General features: G+C 43.0%; 1 protein-coding gene across 7 annotated transcripts in view; it reads left to right on the top strand.

Annotated features, from left to right (window-relative positions):
* Positions 1-22,763, top strand: part of LOC127697741 (uncharacterized) — a 37,543-nt gene that overhangs the window by 6,557 nt on the left and 8,223 nt on the right. For 3 of the 7 annotated variants that reach the window (XM_052201034.1, XM_052201036.1, XM_052201039.1), the window contains one exon: positions 7,774-7,842. The exons of 2 other annotated variants lie outside the window; for them this stretch is intronic. In XM_052201034.1, the coding sequence (XP_052056994.1) occupies positions 7,774-7,842 (69 nt within the window). Of the gene's footprint in view, positions 1-294; positions 416-7,773; positions 7,843-12,871; positions 13,046-22,763 lie in introns of all 7 variants that reach the window. 2 more of the 7 variants (XR_007980522.1, XM_052201035.1) reach the window with 2 other exon arrangements.

Raw genomic sequence — 22,763 nt, 5'->3', positions numbered from 1 at the left:
TTTCCCACACACGCTGTTTCTTATCTAGCTGTGATGATGCTCTGTGTAGTTATGATGCATTATAGCACACAAAGTGCTTCGGTAGCCTATAAATAAAGACAACATGACCTACAATTTCATTAGTACTGGCCAACTACCCAACAGTGGGAATGAAATGATGTATAGGTAAACCTCTGCTACTTAATTTCAGCATCTGGGGGGCAGGGGTTACTGGAATTAGCCCTTGGTTCAGTGCAGGAATCTTTGTTGGGTGACATTACCACTAATGTGCTTCCTGTCTCTGTCTCATACTAGAAAGACAAATGTGCTAATGACAGCCTGCTGGACATGTCTGGATCTGTGGTTGTGTGACTCGCTGCAGAATCGGGGTGGTCTTCTGTGTATGATCAAGTCATCCTGAGGTTATACCATGCAGGTACCTTGTGACCAGCCCAAAAGGGAACTGTGGTATCAGCTTGAGTGCTAACAGGCTTCCTGTTTCAGCACGTGTCTGGACAGATGGCATTATTATTATGGTGGCACTATTGGGAGGCATGGTGATTCTCTGTAGTAGGGCTCACCTAAAAGTGGGTCTCTTGTAGACTGTTTGCAACGTATTTGGCTATTCTACTGCCCCTTCCCCCACCATTAGGTCTCATCCTGCCTTAAACTATGTGGCCTTGGCCTTCAGATCCTTCTGCCTTTCCTTCCCAAGTGATGGAGTAACAGGTGGTGTCATCCCATGGTTTATGCTGTGCTAGAGATTGAAGATTTCTACTTTAAAAAAGTGTGGTGTGTGTGTGTGTGTGTGTACATGTGTGTGTATCAGAGTACATGTGGAGTTGAGTCAATAACCCAGAGGAGTTGGTTCTTTATTTCCACCCTGTGGGTTCTGGGACTTGAGCTCAGGTCAGCAGGTTTGGCAGTAACCACTTTTACCTGCTGAGCCATCTCGTCTGCCTAGGTCAGTCCATTTCTACTTCAGCCATTGCCAGACTGTCTCCTCTTCTGTGGTGACTCCTAGACTCATTCACACTGCCGACTACACAGCAGGGACTCCACTGTACTTAAAATGTTAGCAAGTAAAAATAAGGGGAAATTATCATTCAACAGGACACCACAGATGTTACTCAGTAAATATGAGGGCCAAGGTCAAGGGTCTGCATTTATAGCCATGTCTGGGCCATTGAGATGGCTCACCGGGTAAGGACAGTTGCCTTGAAAGCCAGACAACTCAAGTTTGATCCTCAGAACCCACATAAAGATAGGAGAGAACTGACTGATTTTATAATGTTGGCATCTGACTCCCACATGCACACCAGGACACACATTTTCTTCAACAACAACAACAAGACCGACGATAATAAATAAAATAGGGCCCATGTGATATCTAAGCAGGTAAAGGCACCTGCCACCAAGAAAGGTAGCATGGTTTTAATCCTTTAGGCATGCATACTAGAAGAGAACCAATTCCTGCAAGCTGTCCTGTGTCTCTCATACATGAACACACATGCATACGCATGCACATTCACAAATAATAAATTAATTTAATTAAGTTTAAAAATAATTGATAGACTTTGGTGCCCTAAAATAGCGTTTGTAGGCCATAGTGTGTCCCCTATTACTAGTGAATGATCTGTATATCTGTCTGTGACATAGAGGACCAGACAAGTATTGAAAGGTGGGCTTTTTCTAGGTCTTAGGGTGTTACTCTGTTGAATAATTTGAAGATACAAAAAGCTGAGTGCTAAGATAGGGTTAAAGGCAGGAGTTCAAGGTCATTCTCCATTACAGAGCACACACCAGAGCATCACAGATACTTGTGACTCTGTCCCTGAACAGAGGAGGAAAGGGAGGGCAGAAAGAGGAGAAGGGGGGAAGGAGAGGGAGAAGAAGAAAGGAAAGAAAGAGGCGGCAGAGGAAGAGAAGGGAGGAAGAGGAGGAGTAGATAACTCTGTCACTTGTGTTACTGGTTTGGATGTAGGCAGAGCAGTAAATAAAACTCATGCTTTAAGAGGTTCCCTCTGTGCGGGTTGTCAGTAGAATTCTGGAGAGCTGTGCATCTGAGAGTACTTAAGAGGACAAGTGCCCCGCTGCTCAGAGCCAGAAAGGAAAGCCCAGAGTTGAAGTTGTCAAGTTTCTGCTGCCTCTTCTAGCCGGAGAGGTTTCAAGAGTTACTCCTTGCTGAAGAAGCAACCCATGCCTCTTGTTTATTTTCTGTCTGGCAGGATCCAGGGAGAACAACACGGTAGCCTCTGGGAGAGGAATTCTCTCAGAGGGATGAGACTGCAGGGCGCTGTTTAGGTAGTTTCAGGAAAATGGACAGCAAGCATGCTAAAAGCGAATAATCCAAACCAAATATTCAGCATGCCTGGAGATGTCATTCCAGTGAAATATTTTTACCTAAGGAAAAGGGAAGGAAGGAAGGAAGGAAGGAAGGAAGGAAGGAAGGAAGGAAGGAAGGAAGGAAGGAAGGAAGGGAGGGAGGGAGGGAGGGAGGGAGGGAGGAAGGGAGGGAGGAAGGGAGGGAAGAGAGAGAGAGGAGGGAAGGGAGGAAGAAAGGAAGTAAGGAAGAGAGAGAGGAGGGAAGGGAGGAAGAAAGGAAGGAAGAGAGGGGAGAGAGAAAGGAGAGAGAGAGAGAAGTTTGTGCTTTATCTTTGGCAGGTATTCAAGCTGTCTCCACCTCAGTTCTTCATGCTCTGAAAAACTGCTCCCCACACCCTCTCGCTCTTTTTCTTTCCTGTGTGACATTAGTCACTGGGCTACTTTGAAGCATCATTTTACAATTCCTTTTGCCTAGGACGGCTTTATCCTTTAAGGTGTCTGCTGGAATACTTCCCCTGCATGTCTGTCCACATTGTGTCTGCCTCCTTTATTCTTTCTTATTCTCTTATCCCAACCTCACCACCGGAGGTGTTCCCACTATGATTCCAAATACAGAACCATTTGCCGTTACTCCCACTAGACGGCTTAAAATGTCTCTAATTACACATGTCCTCAATGCCTTCCTTCCCGTCACAATTTAGATGGTACCAGCTTTTGACTGACTCTGATCTGCTATGCCACTGTAAAATCTGCTTTGTCTTTGGAGACGGGGCTTCCACGTATCATCCCAGGCTGGCCTCAGGCTCACTGTGCATCAGAGGAAGACCTCACGAGTGTCTGACCCTCCTGTCTCCATCTCCCTAGTGGTGGGATTATAGGCATGCAGTGCTGTGCCTGGTTTATGCAGTGTGGGGAAGGAGCAAAGGGCTTCACGAGCACCCTACCGACTGAGTTAAACCCTTGGGGGTGTGGTCTACTTTCCAGAGCTGATTCTCTTGTTCCACCGACCCAACTCAGGTCACCAAGCTTACAGGTCAGATGCCTTTACCCACTGAGCCCTCACCTGAGGTTTTTACACAGTTGCAATAATAATTGTTATAGCAGCTGAGTGTGTACTCATTACCCCACTGGATTCTTCGACCGCCCTGTGGATCGCATTGCTGATAATCACCACAAAGCCATGCAATCACTGTTGACATTATGACAGTGACTCCAGTTCTCTGCTGGCTTGGTAAGCTTCCGCTGCAGTATCCCTGGGCTGTGGTCTCTTTGCCTCTATTACTTCTAATTTCTGTGATATCTGTGGTAGATACAGGGACTATTCTTAGGTTGTTTTTGAGAATATTTCAGGTTAAAAACAATGTTCTAGATTTCTCTTCTTTAAGAGGTTAAGCCTCTGCTGGAAGAAGTCATGCCTCCAGATCACTGAGGTCACATGAGTTTTTAAGAGGTAACTCTTAAAATTATCAAAAAAAATTGCAAGTCAGTTGTTAGGCCTACCATTATTTTTTGTGATTCATTTCTTTTAATTTTATGTGCATGTTTGTGTAAAGGTGTCAGATCCACTAGAACTGGACTTACAGACAGCTGTGAGCTGCCATGTCAGTGCTGGGAATTGAACCTAGGTCCTCTAGAAGAGAGACCAGTGCTCTTAACCACTGACAGATCTCTTCACCCCAAGCACTACCACTATTAAACACTAAATAAGTAGTTGGATTTTCTCAGTCAGTAAAGTACCTTCTATGCAAGCATGGGGACACATGTTTTATCCTTAAGCCCATTTTTAAAAACTTGGGCATGATAGCACATACTTGTAACGTCAGTGGTGGAGAGGCAGAGCCTGGAGGAGCCCTGGGGTTGGTTCATTGGCCAGCCAGATGAGACATAGCTGGTGAGACCTTCCAAAAACAAGGTGGATGGCACCTGGAAATACAAGCTGAGATTGTCCTCTGGCCTCTACAGACATGTGCTGTTCGTGCACATGCATACACGCACACACACATACATACACATACAATCACAGGATGGTCGGAGGGCGGTGCAATGACAAAAACAACAACAAAACAAACAAACAACCTCTTGGGACTGAAGAGATGTCCCAGTGCCTAAAAGCACTGGTTGCTCTTGTAGAGGACCAGAGTTCAGAACCCAGCGCCCACGTTGAGTGACTCACAACTGCCTGGAACTCCAGCTTCAGGAATCTGAAGCCTCTGATCTCTCCCTGTACCCACACTTACTGCATGCACCCACAAATACACACTCTGTGCTGGTTAGTTTCTTTGTCAGCTTGATAGAATCAAGAATCTCTGAAAAGATGGGAACCTCAACTGGAAAAAATATTACCAACTCACATGATGTTTTAATTAGGATATCCATTGCTGTGAACAGACACCACGACCAAGGCAACTCTTAGAAAACATTTAATTGGGGCTGACTTACCGTTTCAGAAGTTTAGTCCATTATCATCATGGCAGGGAGCATGGCAGCATCCAGGCAGACATGGTACAGGAGAAGCTGAGAGTTCTACATCTTGATCTGCCTGCAGAAGAAAACTATAGGCACAGCTTGAGTATATAAACTCAAAGCACCTCCACAACTACACACTTCCTCCAATGAGGCCACCCCTACTCCAACAAGGCCATACCTCTTAACAGTGCCACTCCCCAAGGGCCAAGATTCAAACACTTAAGTTTATGGAGGCCATACCTACTCAAACCATCACAAGTGGCCTGTGGGACATTTTCTTAACTGATGATTAATGTGGAAGCTCTCAGCCTATTGTGGGATATGCCATCCCTGGACAGGAAGAAAGCAAACTGAGAAATCCACCAGTAAGCCACCAAGCAGCACTCTCCCATGGCCTCTGCTACAGTTTCCTTCAGATTCCTATCCTGACTTCCCTTCATAATGGACTGTGATCAAGGTGTGTAAGTGAAAGAAACCTTTTCTCAATAAATTGCCTTTGGTCTTGATATTTGATTAGCAATAGAAAGCAAACCAGAAGATATATATCTTTTAAAAATATATATCATATATATGATATATATGTTAAAAATCACCCAAACTGGCAATGAAATAAATTATTTTCATTAAAAGAAAGAAAGTTAACTGCTTTAGTTATGTGTGGTACCACATATCTGCCAACCCACCACTAAGGAGGCTGAGATGAGGGGATAGCAAACTTCAAACCAGCCTAGTGTGACCTTGTCAATGGATTTTAGTTTTTCCAACTCTAATTTTCCAGGTTGTCATTCAAATCTTAGTGGAAAAAGTCATTTCTGTTTTGCATTCCTAAAACATTTCTAGTTTCTAAAAGTATAGTCTCACCTTGGCCTGGACTTGTTCACAAGGATTCAGTAACATAAGGTATCCATCAGTCAAGGGTAAGATTCTTACTCAGACCTGGTGGGTACAGATACCTAGGATCCTACCACGTGGGATCTGGAGACATGGGAACCAGAAGTTCGAGCCCATCGCCAGCACTGTAGTGAGTTCCAGGCCAGCCTGTGCTATGTGAGATTTAAGGCTATTCAAAGAGAGCAAGCTCTCTGGGTTTCAAGGAGCTCTCTTGACATTTTCTCAGGCATAGTCAGCTTTGGGGATGACTTGAGGAGCTACGGAGCAGAAGAGCATCAAATGTGCTCAGCAGGACTGGTCTGCCTCTCTCTGGTTATGCCTACCCTCTCCTCCCACTCTTCACACAGCTAGTTCCCTCCCCTTCGTTGCCTTAAGAATGGAATTGATTCCGTGCTTCTGAGCACATGCACATCCGTGTACAGATGCCTGCAAAGGACAAATTTCCTGCTCTCACGCTCTCTGCCTTAGTCCCTTGACACGGGATCTCTCACTGAAGCTGTCGGCAGCTCAGCTAGGAAGCTTGCTTTCAAAAGTACTGTGAGGGATTCTCTCTCCATCCCAGGCTTGGTTGGCCTGCTCAATCGAGGAGCCGGCTCCCCAGTTTGAGTCTTGATTTTCTTTCTTTGCATGTCAAAATAGATTTTGAAATCAGAAATCGGAAAGCATTTAAGAGAAGCCTTTTCCATCCCTTCTGTCTCCTTTCCCCCTCTACCTCCCTCTGCCCTCTCTTACATTTTGGAGAAACAGATTATTATTATGAAGCCCAAGTTGGCCTAGAATTCTCACTCCTCCTGCCTCAGCTTCCTAGGTGCAGGGATACTGGCCAGCAGGACTATACCCAGTTGACAGAGCTTTGGCACTTTCAAATACAATGCCTTCTAGCCCCACCCCACCCCCTCCATTATTGTGTCCCCGCCCCCTTCCCATCCCCCCCTCTGTCCCAGGGAAGAGAGACTACAGTATATCATGGCCAGACATTAGGCTGAAGTGACAAATTCAGGAGAGTCTTGATGGCTTCACAGAAGATGATTGGCAAAGTAGACCAAATGAGGAGGTTAGCTTCAAAGCTGAGGTAACAACAGTGCTGAGGACTGACCAGCCTCCCACAGGCTCGAAGTGTGGAGGAGAAGAGGAAGAAACCGGGAGTAAAGAGCCACAGAACTAAATGCTCAACACGGAGTGAGTGGAAAGAGTTTAGGGCCCAAAGAGGAAGAGGAATGCCTACACTCACCATTAAGACCTGATATTCACTGCTGCTACTCATCAGAAATTTACACACACACACACACACACACACACACACACATACACACACAGAGAGAGACATGCATACACACACACAGACATGCACACCCACACATACAGACATGCACACACATACATACACACACATACATACACACACATACACACACATACACACACATACACACACACATATATACACACATACGCACACACAGAGACATGCATATACACACACACAGACATGTACACACACACACACACACACAGAGACATGCACATACACACACACATACAGACATTTACACACACACATACACACACATACACACACACATACACACACACATACACACACACACACACACACACACACACACACACACACACACACGAAAGCCTCAGACTCACTAGGTAGCCAAGGATAGTCTTGAACTTCTGATCCTCCAGCCTCCGCCTTGAAAGTGCTGGGATCACAGCTGTTTGTTACTACACAGCTGTACGCAGCGCTGGGGACTGAGCACGGGCTTTGTGCCTGCTGAGCACACTACCAACTTGGCTACATCCCCAGCAAGTTTCTATTTTATTTACCACGAGAAAGAAAAAAAAAAAATCAAAGGTTGCCTAACAAATATTTACTCAAAGCATATTCACATTTTTTATGTTTTCTTTTTGTTTTAAGAATGGGTGAACAGCATGACTTTTTAAACTTTGTTATTTTTAAAAGCGACAACAAACTATGGTTGTTTTTTTTTTCTATTTTGCCATTACTTCATTTTCTTTGGAGAGACTATAAATAGACAGAGACAGCCCCCGTCACTGATGTCTCAGAGGGAAGGAGCTGACCAGACATTTTTCTGGCCACAGGTTCTGCCAAGGGACATCGTGGGGGAGAAGTGTGTGGGCGGCCATGGACAGCAGGCAGAGAAACAGATGGTGAGCTAATTTGTATAAATGACTGGTATGGGTAGAATTTCTTTCCTCCCCCTTCTAATATGATTCACTGAAATACTACCCCTCTAACCAATACCTCCAAACATGGCCTTACTTGATGATATTTACAGAGGTGATTACATTTGAATAAGCTAGTCAGGTGGGTCTTCACCTATAAAGGGGGATTAAGGAAAACAACAACAGATGTTTCATGGTGCCCAGGCTAGACCACCAACAGCTGGAATGCTGATGCCTCCTGAAGCCAGGCTTACAGGCATGCATCACCACGAAGGGCTTTAAAACTGGGAGGAGAGTCAGATAGTGGAATGGCCGCACAGAATGATGCCTGGTAATGACTGTGGATGAAAATTCCTGGAAGACACATTGCCTCGCCCGTAGGCTGATTAGGCCTGAAGAGACTGTGGAGAGGTTGGAATGTTCCAAGTCCTTGGCCAGTCTTTATCTGCTCTTTATTGTGCACGCCTCTGCTTGGCCTAATAGTTTTGTGACCACCAGGTAAATACTTTGAAATGTACAAGCACTCCAACCAACCAGAATGCGGTCAGATAGCATCTGAGGCCTAGAGCAGAAACACTCCCACTTTCTGTAACCTGCCCATCTGATGTGTCCACCCAAGTATGGGAAAAGCATCACTGCTTGTGACTTTCTTAGATCCTTTACTTTAAATTTTCATGAAACTGAGGTGGGTTGGACGAAAGAGAAGCATCAAGTTAACCTGGAGAGAAACCACTTGGCAGAGAGGCTGGAGACCCCGCCCACTAGGGCTTCTTTCACTAAACAGAGCATGTGCGAGCAGGCACAGTTCGGGCAAGGGCAGGTGCTAGGAAAATGACCCAAAAACCTTTGATATCTGGTGCTTTTGAGCCTCTGACCTGCCCAAGCTCTCTGGCCCACTTGCATTATGGGGGCAGTTTTTTGTTTGTTTTGATTTGTTTTCCTTCTTGTCCGTTTCTATCACTATCCACTATTATTTGTTACTTTACATGAGAATCTGGTAATCAGGGGTGGGGTTTGGGAAGTTGGTTCAATGGTTAAAGTGTCTGCTATGCAAACACAAAGTCCAGAGTTCAAAACCTCAGAACCTGTGTAAACGTCAGGTGGGCTTACGGACAATTACGGCTCAGCTGTAACTGCAGCCTTGGGAGGCAGAGGCGGGGATCTCAGGGGTGACTTGAGGTTGGTTGAGACTCTGCCTCAGTGTATAAGGTGGGAGAGTGACAGATAAAGATTCACAACACCGACCTCAGGATTCCACACACACTCTCACACACATGTATACAGATGCATGTAGAAGATGAAGAACTTGGAAATCTCAGTGGGTGCCCCGTGGACTCAGACCTGTGCCTGTGAGGGTGCACAGCAGCAGTGTCCGGGCTCAGACTGCAACACACAGACGCCTGGGCATCAGATTCTGCCTCATGACCCTCAAGAAGAATGAATCTGCCTGTGCCCAGATTAAGACTTCTGGACTCCCAGATTGAAGCAACAAATTTCTGCCTTTTAAGCCATCCGTCTTGTGGTGTTTTTGTCACAGCATACGGAGTAAACAAACATTTGGGGCAAAGACTGAGTGAGATGGCTCAGTGAGTGTAGGAGCTTGCTGCCAAGCCTGATGACCTAAGTTCAAGTCCTAGGGACCCATCTAAGACTCAACCTCATAAGTCATCCTCAAACCTACACACACACACACACACACACACACAAAATTAAATAAGTACATAAATACATAGGTGTACTAACAGACAACAACAGCATGGTATGCCTCTTGTTAGCGAATAAAGCTAAGGGCTGAGCACTGTGCCTCAGTGGCAGAGCGCATATCTAGTAGGTATAAGGCCCTGGGCTTGATTTGTACACAGCTAAAACCAACCAAGGAACAGCAGCAAACTCAAAGCAAAAGGAAATAGTAGGTGTAGTGGCACACACCTGTCATCTCAGCACTTTAGAGGTTGAGTCAGGAGTATCATGAGTTCAAGGTCAGCTGGGCCACATAGCAAGATCCTGTCTCAGAAAAGGAAGTAAAAACAAGCAAAGATTTTTTTTTTAAATCTTTAACTTTTATTCATGGCTTCTAGTTTTAATCCAGTTTCTAAGAAACCAGAAAAGCATTTTCTGAGAAATCAGGCATGGAAAGACCAGTTCTACCCAAGATCATGAAACAGCAGGCTCAATGTTCCGTGCAGCACAGAAGTTTGATTGTGTGCATACGGCTTACGGGTGAGACTACGTTTCTCTGTGTAGTCCTGGCTGTCCTGGACTCAATCTGTAGACCTGGCTGGCCTCGAACTCACAGAGATCTGCCTGCCTCTGCCTCCCGAGTGCTGGGATTAAGGGGGAGTGCCATGATGCCCTGTTTGAGTTTTTTCTTTTTAATTACTAGTGTGTGTGAGCACACACACACACACACACACACACACACACACACAGAGAGAGATACAGTTGCACTACGGCACGTATGTGAAGGTCAGAGGACATCTCTGTGGAGTCAGTTCTTCACTTCCAGCTTTATGTGGTTCCAGGGTTGTATTTAGGTCAGCAAGGTTACACAGCAAGCCCCACTAGTGATAAGCCATCTCTATATATGTATGTAATCTATAACATATATGTTGCTCTATAGCAGAGAATGACCTTGACCTTCTGCATCTATTGAGTCTGAGTTCAGGGATTATAGGCATGTAGCATTATGCCTGGTTATCTGGGGCTGGGGATCAAATCCATTGCTGTGTGCAAGCACTTACCCAGCTTCGCTGCATTCCAATACCAGGTTTTTTGTTTTTCCTAAAGCCTATCTCCAAGGACAATTGCTCATAGGCCATTTAGACATTGCTAACCACCCTGGACTTTTCCATATAATAAGCTTAACTCCTTGTGTAAATTATTACATTATTTGGCTTATTAAACGCCTTTGCATCAGGAAAGGTCCTGTTATGGCAACAGAGAGAGCAGGTTTCCTAGGGAGAGCCTCAGGGGTCTCCAGGGGGTCTGTGATGTTGAATGCATTCAAATACAATCCTTGTGATGGTTGGCCTTTATTCCCTCTGTGCAAGCAAAGCCACTTGGAGTTATTTTAGGCTCTGCGTGGGCATCATTCTTCATACAGGTTTCTGCATCCCCTATGGCTCCCCTACTGAAGGGGGATTGCGAAAGAATGAAGATAAGAACTTAATGAGCAAGGCTTGGGGAAAAAAATAAGCGCCCCTTTGTACTCATTTCAATAGCGTGTTCCTTAGTGACTGTATCTGGCGGTGGTACCTTCAGGAACCCTTCTGGGTCATGGTAATTATTTTGCTCTTTGCCTACATCTTGCTAGGTATTGTCCCAGCGTGTGGATGGGGTCCTGTTGAGGCAGGCAAGCACCTGAATCTGGCTACATAGACTCACATCTCTAAACAATAAGATAGTTGTCTCTACCCCTAGCAAAAATGGAATTGGGACAGTTTCTAATTGAGTGTATTATCAACATAACCAACAGAAAAAAAAAAAAAAAAAACCTAACAGCTGACCCAACCTGAATTGGTTTTAGGTGCATGGGCAACAAGGTAAAACTGTGGGAACCTTTTAGGGAGAACCCCCTTTTATCTTATGTCGATGCATAATTGGGTATGCACATGATTAAAATCCAGCCTACTATGGGAAAGGATAATCAAATAGGAAAATGTATGTGTGATCTCATCTATCAACCAAAATAGAGACGGAGCCGAGCTCCATCCCTTAGTGTGCAGTTCTCCCTTTTGTTGAACTCCATAAAGAGAAGTAATTGGGACCCTTCAACATGCTCAGTCAGGTGACTCACTGAGTCATGACAGTATTTCCCTTTCTGGTCTGTACTTTCTGGTCACTATGAATGCAATTTTCTTACTACTTTTTCAAACGTTATGTGAGTCCTGTTTTCAATCCTTTGCACAGAAGGCCAAGAACCTGGGAACGCCTGACCCGTGCCCTGACCACGGGCAACACTGTCAGAGATCAGAATCTTTCTCAGGTAGTCTGCTTGAACCATTTAATGAAGTTATAAAGGTGTTGCAAGAGGGTCCCCGGATGGACGCTACGGAGCTGGCCCAGTGATTGAGACCACTGGCTGCTTATAGAGGGAGCCAATCAGTTCCCAGCATCCACATGGCGGCTCACAGCTGTCTGTGGCTCCAGATGTGACTCTCTCTTCTGACCTTCATGGGCATGAGGCACACAAGAGGTTCACAAACATGCATGCAGGGAAAACACTTGGATACACACAAAAAAAATAAATCTGGAAAAGAAAATTAAAGAATTAAGAGTCATAACTAGACATTGGTCTATATATACAGCATCAGTATAATTACAAATTATGAGTAGAGAGACTATAAAATATTCTCCTGATGATCAGAGAAAACTGGACTTTCAGGGTGATTAGACCGCACCAAGACATGGGGAAATTAAAAAATGAGCAAGGGGGAGGGGGGGAGAGTAAGTAAGAGTTCACTACCCAAAGGTAGAAACTCATTCTAGGTAACTGGCTTACAATGTAAGCATGAGAACCCCCAATGGACTATTTTCTTGCTATTGCCAGCACATCTCCCATCTTGTTTTTCTTCTGATCACCTGTGTGCACACACTAGAGTGCACACCCATGTGTACAAGTCTGGAGGCCAGAGGTCAGTGTCAGGTGCCTTCCTCAGTCCCCTTTTCTTTTGAGGCAGGCTCATGCATGGAACCTGGGGCTCTCTGACTCAGCTAACCTGGCTGCCTGGCGAGCCCCAGGGATTCTCCAGTCTCTGCCTCCAGTGATGGAGTGACCATGGCCCTACCACCCTCGGTGCTGGGATTCTGAGCTCAGGTTTCTTCCCCACAGAGTCATCTCTGCAGTGCAGCTAATTAGTTGTTGTGCACAGCTCACTCCTGCATCTGTTTGGGAACTGCATTTTGTAATGGCTGCTGTTACCCGTGTATTCGTATCTTGTTTCTCAAGAGGGGAGATTATGCTGGACTTCAGAGTTATTTGAATATTCTGTTGATTTTCTATCTCTATTAATAGGCTGTTCCTGTCTAGTACTCCAAAGCACTTATCTCCAGAAAAGGCAAAGATAATAGGAAAATATCAAAGAAGAGATCATCAAATCTACAGACAGAAGGAAAAGTGTAGGCTCGGGGATTAGCTTACAAATGTTCCTTACGTGGTCTTCCCCATGCTGTGAGCTCATCATCTGAGGTAGGGACCACTTTGGGGTTCTTTTATTTACTCAATGTATCACTGTATGGAAAAAAGACAACTATATATTTCAGAAATTATCTTAACACTGTAAAGACAATCTCCCTGGGTAGGTGCGATGGCTCAATTTGTAAGACATTTGTCACCAAGCTTTAGTTCAGTCCCCAGGACCAGTATGGTGGAAGGAGAAAAGGACTCCAGAAATTTCAGCTGTCCTTTGTTCTTGCCCTCAAGTGAGCTGCAGTATGCACACACTTCTCTATCTCCCACAATAGATAAATGTAATAAAACAAGAATAGTTGTGCTACAAAATGATATTTTCCCTTGATCATAAAAAGCTTATATGGGCTTTCCTCAAAGTTATCCAGGAGCTTGAGATAATATAAGACTTAGTCAGATCTTCCTATTAAAGGGTTTTGTTGCTGTGGGGTTTTTTGTTTGTTTCTTTCTTTTTAAATAAAGCACATCTGTCTGGTGTGGAAAAAAAGTTTATATGGATAGTTAAATGGAAAGCTGTTCCTTGTCTTTAATTCAGTTGAAAGTTTTAAAAATATTTTTTTTGTTTTGTTTTGTTTTGTTTTTTTGAGACAGGGTTTCTCTGTGTAGTAGTGGCTTCTAAAGAACTCACTCTTTAGACCAGGCTGGCCTCTAACTCAGAAATCTGCCTGCCTCTGTCTCCCAAGTGCTGGGATTAAAGGCATATGCCACCACTGCCTGGCTAAAATTAATCTTTAAGGCAAGTGTGTGCATGTTTATGTGTGTGCATATCTCTGGTGTGTGTGTGTGTGTGTGTATACATTTGTATGTGTGCATGTGTCTGTGTGGTATGTGTAGATATAGTGTGTGTACATCCATGTGTGTATGTATATATGTATAGTGTGATGTGAGTATATAGAATGTGTATTTGTGTGTCTAGTGGGTATGAATATGTGAGTGAATGAACATGTGTGTATGTGTGTCAGTGTGTCTGTGGATAGTGTGTAAGTTCACATAGCAAACAATTTTTTTGGTGAGACCTGAATTAGAACATGTAGGAGATACTTACTACTGCTAATTACAGACATCTGCAATAATTAATGTTTAGAAGAAAGAATTGTATTTTGCTTCATCTTTGCTCCTTCAGAAATGGAAATAATAAAAGCTTGTAGAATTATGGAAATACAAATTTATATAATTATCATCACAAAATGAGGCCAAAAGCCTACTGAGATCTAATGAGGTTGTTGTGGCTATAATTATCTAGTTAATTAATGCAATTCAGTCACCTAGACACTGTTACTGCACATCAAGTATGTGCACACACTATCCTAGACTCCAAAAGCACAAAGATGAGCTGTGGTCTCTCACTTCAGAAGGCATTAAAAGCAGAGAGGAAGATCCAGCTAGAGGGCTGTGGGCAGTGACTAGCAGAAGTGTGCCAGAAGTAGGTCAAAGCAGGGATGTCCCGGGGTAGAGGTCAGCAGTCTCCAGCCTCCTGATTCCCAGATCTGGCAAACCCAAGTCTCAGGCTCTAACCTAGAGCAAACTCCAGACCCAAGTCTACTTTTAGCTACATCTTCCTGCTGTCCAGCTCCCGGCTTTCTGCTCACTCCCAGCTCAGGGACTCTTCCCATTTTAAAGAAGTCACTTACTCTTGTGGATTATACCTCTCTCCACACTTGCCCCGCCCCTTCTCCCCAGTGTCTGCTGTGGTGCTGATGCTCACCCTCTCTGGGGTTCTAGGAAAGCACTCTCCTACTGGGTCTCCCTGTGTCCTGTGTTGAGCTGTTCCTATGCAACTTTCCATTAGCAAAGGGCTCTGCTTTTAAAATATTCTATCCACATTGCCAGAATCTTCTACAGATCCTCACTGCCTACACATTGTGTAAACCCCAAACCTGGATGTACCTCTGAATCGATAGTGAAAGTCCTTTAAGGTTGTTATTAGTATATATGAATTATGGATAATAGGTTTCATTATATTTCATATCACACATCTACATAGTATGCTTTGATCGTACCCACCCACCCCATTCCCCTTCCATGTCTCCCCATTCAAGCTGATCTCCATCTTCTTTCCAATGAGTCCCCCTTCTACTTTCATGTCTTTCAACGTGACCCAAGGAGTTTCACTTAGGCAAGTTCCTGTGTAAGACTCTTATCCCCTGGTTCAGGACCAAGCAATGTCTATCCCTTCCGGTGGGGTCCCAAATGACAAACCAAAGCTTGAGCCTACCAAAATGTACCCTGGAAAGTTAATGAATTTATTGGGCTGACTTACAAAACATGAATTAGAGGTTGTTGACAGGACTGAGGGCGATCCCAGAGCAGGCTCACTGGTGGGTGGTGGCTTCCCATAGCTGCATAGATGGTGCACTCTACCTCATCTCCTCAGCCCCTTCTAAGACTCCAAAGCCATATGCAATTAGGGCAAAATTTCATACAGATGGTGGGAGGAGTGGCTGGACCCTCAGATGAGGGTCAAATGACCACCTAACCCTTCCTTCTTAAGGGAACATCAATAGTCAAGGAGTCTCTGTAATGATCCTATGTAAGCAGACACAAAATTTGTCTTATGTTCAAGTCGGAGGATGGTGCCAAACAAGACTTATCTAAAGGACAATGTGTAAGAGGGACTGTTTATAGGGGAAGGAGCATTTTACCAATAGCTACCCCTCTGGAGAAAATGTCTGTCCCTTCCCCCAACAACCATCAACTTATATAGATCCTCAGGGAGGGGCAGGACCTTTAGAGTCCCACCCTGATCCAAGATGGGATGTTGACAGGCCCAAGCTTGTGCAGGTCTCAATTGGGAATTTCCTTTAAACATCAATTCTTTCTGAAACAAAATTTCCAGAAGTGGGTGTGGCCAATCTGTGTTAACAGTTTCTCCAGATGGCTTGGTATTGGCAGCCTAGTATAGTTAGAAAGCGGGGTTTTGGAGCCACAGTGTGAAACTCAAACAAGGTCTTTCATATGATTCTTCCTTGGTACACACCCTACATAGTCAGACTTGTAACTCATCAACTGTGTCATTCTGCAGTGCTCGGGAACTACCCTTCTTCCTATCCACCTCGGAAGCTTGCCCTAAGTCTCCTTTGATGTTCTCCTATCTCTCATCGGAGGGGCCTCTACTTCTCAGCCCTATGTAAATCTCCTCTCACTATGTTCCTGTGTCTCTATCCCTCTGTTTCTCTGGCTGAACTTTGACTCCTTTGGGGTGGGGCTGTAAATTACTCATGTTCTTAATTGTAGTACCCACCCTTGTTCCTGATTCATAGCTGGCACATCACATAAATACATGAATGAGCAGAGAGCTTGTTATACTAAGGCCAGGCATTGGCTATGTAAGAAGTGGTTCCTCTTGAACTGAATGCTTAGAAAGTTTCTAGTAGAATCTAGTGAGTCTAGCTAGCACAAGCTCATCAGCATAGAGTTGACAGGGAACCTGAAATACACAAATGCTTCTCCATAAATATAATTGTTGCTTTTCCTCCGTGTGGGGTTGATGGACTCATTAAACATTTAGATTAATGTAATGTTTGGGAGATGTCCAATGTTTTTATTTTCCATTTGCTTTGGCATTCATTTAAGGATCAGCCATATAAAATATACACAGAGTACATTTTTATTTTTCCCCAAAGTAGACCTTTTTTAATTTTATGTTTTTTTCTAATAAAAATATTATGAAGCCTCAACCACTATGCAAGAAATCAACATTTAATTGTACTATTTTACTGTAGCATATAAACTGAAATAGAATTTTAGTTACAGATTTAGTTTTTTTATCTTTGATTATGTGTTTGTGTTTGAGCATGGGACTGCATGAGTGCACATGTCCTCAGAATCCAAGAGTACACAGGATCTGCTGGGGCTACGGATGGAGTCAATTGTGAGCTGTTCTTAACCACTGATCCATCTCTCCAGCTCCTTGAAATGAAATAAATGTTTATGGACTCCTACGATGGTTGAATTGTTGTTAACTTGATAGAACCTGGAATTACTTAGGAGACAAGCTTCTGGTAGGGTTTCTGGGCATGCCTGTGAGGGATTATTATAATATGTTAATGGAGTGGGAATTGTAATAGGTTAATGGAGTGTAAAGATGCATTGAGCTGTGAATGGGTCCTCCACCCCGTGGGGGGGGGGGGGGCAGGGGATGCAATCCCTGACTATAGCTGACTAAACAGGAGCATCATTGTTCCCTGTTCCTGATTAAGGACACCATGTAACCCGCTGCTTCAAGCTTTCTTAGATTCCATACCATGATGAGCTGAACTGTGAGCCAAAGTCAACCCTTTTCTCCTCGAGTTGCTTTTATCATAGCAACAAACAATTTCTTCTGTATTTACTTGCTTTTCATTATTTTTCTTTTGATAGTAAACATTTGTTTTTACTTTTATGACCCTCCTTTTCTTTCTTTCTTTCTTTCTTTCTTTCTTTCTTTCTTTCTTTCTTTCTTTCTTTCTTTCTTTCTTTCTTTCTTTCCTTCCTTCCTTCCTTCCTTCCTTCCTTCCTTCCTTCCTTCCTTCCTTCCTTCCTTCTTTCTTTCTTTCTTTCTTTCTGATTTGGTTTTTTTGAGACAGGGTTTCTCTGTGTAGCCCTGGCTGTCCTGGAACTCACTCTGTAGACCAGGCTGGCCTCGAACTCAGAAATCTGCCTGCCTCTGCCCCCAGAGTGCTGGGATTACAGGCGTGCGCCACCACCGCCCGGCTGACCCTCCTTTTCTAAACACATGGTTCATTTGGGTGGGAAGAGTGGTAGGGATGCTATTTAGACTCAAGCTTGGCCAAGTGAAGCTACAATATGGGGCTCAAGAAGGATATTTCTTCCAAGTTGGCCAAGAGTTCATCCTGCGTCTCTGTTGGAGTACTGAAAAACATGTGTACCCTTCACAGTCAGGGCTGATTACCTGGTAGAAGTTGGCCCATGGTTGTCAGTATGGGTAAGGCTATCAGAGAGACAAATCAACAAGGCAAACAAAGCCAGGAGAAAGATGGCATCTGTGGCCTGGGGATGTGGCCCAGTTGGTATAGTGCTTGCCTAGCAGGCACCAGGTCATGAGCTCTATTCCCCTGCACCAAATAAACCAGACCTGGAGGTGCATGCTTGTGATCCCAGCACTTATGAGGTAGAAGTAGGAGGAGAAGAAGTTTAAGATCATCCTTTGTTACACAGCAAGTCCAAAGCCAGCCTGGGTTACTGAGATCCTGCCAACAAACAAACAAACAAACAAACAAACAACAAACTGTAGCGTTTGAATAAGGATGCTCCTTATAAGCTCATATATTTAAATAGTGCCACTCAGAAGTAGCACTATTAGAAAGGATTAGAAGGATCAGGAGACGTGGCCTTGTTGGAGGAAGTGTGTCACTGAGGATGGACCTTAGGTTTCAAAAGCCCATGCCAGGCCCATTCCACCCACCTCCCTGTGTGTGAATCAGGATGTAGCTCTCAGCTACTTCTTCAGCACCATGCCTGCTATGCCTTCTGCCATCACGATAACACATCCTCTGAAACTATAAGCAAGCCTCCAATTAAATGCTTTTTTTCCCACTTTTTGATAAATATAAAAGTTGCCTTGGTCTCTTCACAGCGATTGGGACAGTGACTAAGACACAAACCAAAAGAAAAGGTCAGGTTCTGAAACTACCTTTGAGCCTTTGTTTCTATCCAGCTATCCTGCATCCTGTGTTTCTACCAGAATTTATACTTGTTTGAGCTCCATGTCCTCAAAAGAAAATTATTCCTTTTTAAAAAATTAAGTTCAGCATGTTTATACCTGAGTGGTGTGCATGAGGCTGTGAAGTGTCATTCTTGACCACACCCCACTCTGTTTAGGCAGGGTCTCTGAATTGGAATTGAACCTAACTTGTCTAGCTAACTGACTTGGTCTGAGGGCTCCATCTCTCCTTCCCAAGTGCTGGGATGACAGGCAGCTGTCACATTTGCCTGGTTCATCTCAGGGATCCTGACTCAGGTCCTCATCTGCTGAGCCACCTCCTCAGCATTCTTTTTTATTCTTTAGATGTTCTATGGGTTTTTTTTTTCCTCACTTACTATTAAATATATCATGTCCACTAAGACAAGACTTATATACAACCAGACTTTATACAACTGCTGAGTTTGGTGTTTTCCAGAAGCAGTATAGGGAATTCCAGTGTGGGTTCTGATGCTATAAAGTTAAGTCACAGACCTTCACTTGTTCATTACATGAGCTTCAGCCACTCGGTACTCTTAGTACTCTTGATAATCAGTTCCTCATTTGCACATGCTGTCCCTTCTACAAAACTACTGTTCTGTGGAATATTCTAGAATATCCAGCTGATACACTGTAAAAGCGATCAGCTGACATAAAAGGATTTTCATTCCTTGAATATGAATACTATCGTGGTGCAGACTGCATCAGAGACTAGGCTCAGCAGAAATTAAAAGTTGAAATTAAAAATAAATAAGTAGGAGACAGTTTGATAAACTATGTTGGTTAAACCCCAAAGGAGAGTTAAATTCATCATATTACTATGATTAGTTTCATCACTAATTGTTCCTGAAATGTTAGGATCGCTACAAGATGTCAAGTTACCAAAAGATGAAAATAGGCGTACCAGAAAAAAAAACAGTACTCACATTTAGTCCTGCTTGTTATACCAGAAGCAAGAGAAGTCTGAATGTCTTATAGCTTCCTTTTTTTTTTTTTTTTTTTTTTTTAATTCTCAGTACGACTGACTTTATATCCCAGTGGGCTCCACGGAGACAATTTTATACACTACGGAGCACACTTTGATCATGGTCACATCAAGCTGTATGGTTTTTATATTTATAGTGTGTGATGAAACCCTAATCCCTGGGCATGCTAGGAAAGCTCTTCACAGCTGAGTTGAATGTTCTTCACTAGTATGTTTTGAAGATAACAACCTAAGACAGAGGTGGAGGAAAAGCAATGGAAATTTAAAAATCTGACCCACTTCAAAACAAGGAGTAGTAGTTGGTAAGAATGGCAGAAAGTATTACATGGAATAAAAATGTTGAGATAGCCACTTTTGGGGTGGGGTGGGGTCTCTCTGCCTTATGGTGCTGTTGCTTTAGGCTTCAGTAAGTCAAAAAAATAGGCCATGGTGGAATCTCAAAAAACTAATGATATACTTTCTTTATTTAAATTTTTTCAGTGTGTGTGTGTGTGTGTGTGTGTGTGTGTGCATACAGGTGTCTGTAGAAGCCAGAAGAAAGTATTGAAGTACTTGGAGCTGGAGTTATAGGTAATTATGAGCTACCTAACATCAGTACAGAAGTCACCTCTTCTGCAGGAACAGCAAGTGCCTTAAACCAGTGAACCATCTTCCCAGCCCCTAATTTTATTTAAATTAAAGTTATTAAAATAAATTAATTAAATAAAATATCTTAAAATTATTATAGGTATTTTAGGGCATTTTTACCTACCAAATGTCAAGACTGCCATATTTATAAATATTTATATTTATGTTCAAGTCACTTACAACTAAAGAAAGTCATTACAACTTACTGTTTGTGTTTTCTCTTTCAAATCTGTACTTTCTACTCTGGATACTAATATGTACTAATGTTAATAGCCTGGGCTGGCGAGATGGCTCAGCAGTTAAGAGAACTTGCTACTCTTGTAAAGGACCCAAATTCAGTTCCCAGGACCAGAGTTGGGCAGCTCACCTATAACTCCACCTCTACACTTTTCTGGCTTCTGCAGGGACTGGACTCACATGTACAAACCCAGAAAACATACTCATATGCATAATCAGAAATGAAAATACATCTAGAAGAATAGCTTAGAGTATTTTTAAAAATTAAAAATATATTAATGGATTTCTTCTAAATCAAATCAAGCTTGCTCAACACAATTATCCTAAATATATCCAGTGTTTATATAGTACAATTTCATGGGCTTTGCATTTGTGTAGCTTTTTCTTAGTGTTTCATCAATCAACCCCCAATTAGATTGTTAAAAAATGAACACATACTGACTTTAAAATCATGTAATACAATAATGAAAAATTGAATAATCTCTCCCTCTAATCCTAACCTTCTAAGCTTCCATTGCTTGGTGTGAATCTTCTATATTATTTTTATGCTAATACCACAGATATATATCCTCATAAAGATCCCACCTGTCCTTTCTCTCTTCTCTATCCCCAGTTCTTCTTTGTGCATTTTGCCAAATATTAGCTCGTGCTGAAAATACAAGTTCATAATACGATGGCCTATGTTGTAGGTACAGCTTGGAAAATGTTATTTGCTGAATACTGGGAGATTTTTAACGCAGAAACCCTAAGGTATCTTATTCCATGTAGCTATATGGTGATAGCATTATTAATGTTGTGTGGGCTTCCCAATTCAATTGTGCCCAAAGGCCCAATCTCAAATGCTATATGCTCTAATATGGATCATGGCAAGATCAGAATACTTCAAGTCTAAATTCATGCAAATCTAATATCTGGTCAGGTTTGAGTGGCATAAATAGGTAATCCAATACTTGGGTGGCAGGGGCTGGACATATCAGGAGTCTAAGGCCAATCTCAACCATAATACATATCAAGTTCACAGGAAGCCTTGGGGCACATGCTTCCCTGTATCAAAAAGAACTACCCATTCCATGTACAAAAAATATTTGGGATTATGAGGTTTAGAATTAAATGCCAAGCCAACATGATTCCTGTATTCCCTATTATATATTCTTTCACTGATCATCTTTCAATATTTACCACTCATGACATTTGAGTTTATATCTAATATTCCTTAGGAACAAGTGGGGTTTTTAATTTATCTTTATTGTGGCACTATCAATCATATTCAGTTGCATGTAACCCAAATTTCATACAACAGTGGTTTAAATACTAGGGGTTCAAAATTTTTCCCATATAACATTGGAGGTAGGTAATTCAGGGCTAGTAAGGCATTTCATGGTCATGAAGGAACTGCATTCTTTCTAATTACCTTTCTTAGGAGTGCCTTCCAGTCCCACAGTCTGTGTCTCAATAATGGCTACTCTTGCTGTGATAAAACACCATGACGGAAAAACAACTTGAAAAGAAAAATCATTTTGCTAACAGTTCCACATAGTAGTTTATCATGAAAAGCAGTGAGGGAAAGAACTCAAACAGGGCAGGAACCTGGAAGCAGGAGCTGATGCAGAGACCGTGGAGGGAAACTGCTCACTGGCTTGTTCCCTGTAGTTTGCTGAGTCTCCTTTCTTATAGAATTCAGGACTATCAGCTCTGGGCTGGCATCATCCATAATGGACTGGACCCCATAATCACCCTATAAATCACCAATTAAGAAAATGTCCTATTGTCTACAGCCAGATCCTATGAAGGCATGTTCTCAATTGAGAATCCCTCCTCTCTGGTGACTCTAGCTTGTGCCAATGTGACATAAAACTAGTCAGCACAGTCAACTCACATCTCTGATGGCTGAAGGTGTCAAGTCCCCTTATCTGCCTCCAGGTAAGAAGTACAGGTTCTAAAGCAAAATGACTTTCTCCTAAATGACTCTTCACAGATTTTTTTTCCTTAAGTTCCACGCAAATGGTTTTACTTACATCTTATTGGCTACAGCTTACTGGTTACACCCATCTGTAGGGGAGTTTGCAGAAAGCAGTGTCCTGGTTTCCCTTCTATTGCTGTGATAAAACACTGACCCAAAACAACTGAGGAAAAAAAAAAAAAGGATTTGTTTCAGCTTAAACTCCCAGGCCAGAGTCCATCATTGAGGA

The sequence above is a fragment of the Apodemus sylvaticus genome, chromosome 12 (genome assembly GCF_947179515.1).
Source record: "Apodemus sylvaticus chromosome 12, mApoSyl1.1, whole genome shotgun sequence".
Classification (NCBI taxonomy): domain Eukaryota; kingdom Metazoa; phylum Chordata; class Mammalia; order Rodentia; family Muridae; genus Apodemus; species Apodemus sylvaticus.
This window is presented reverse-complemented; position numbering and strand designations above follow the sequence as displayed.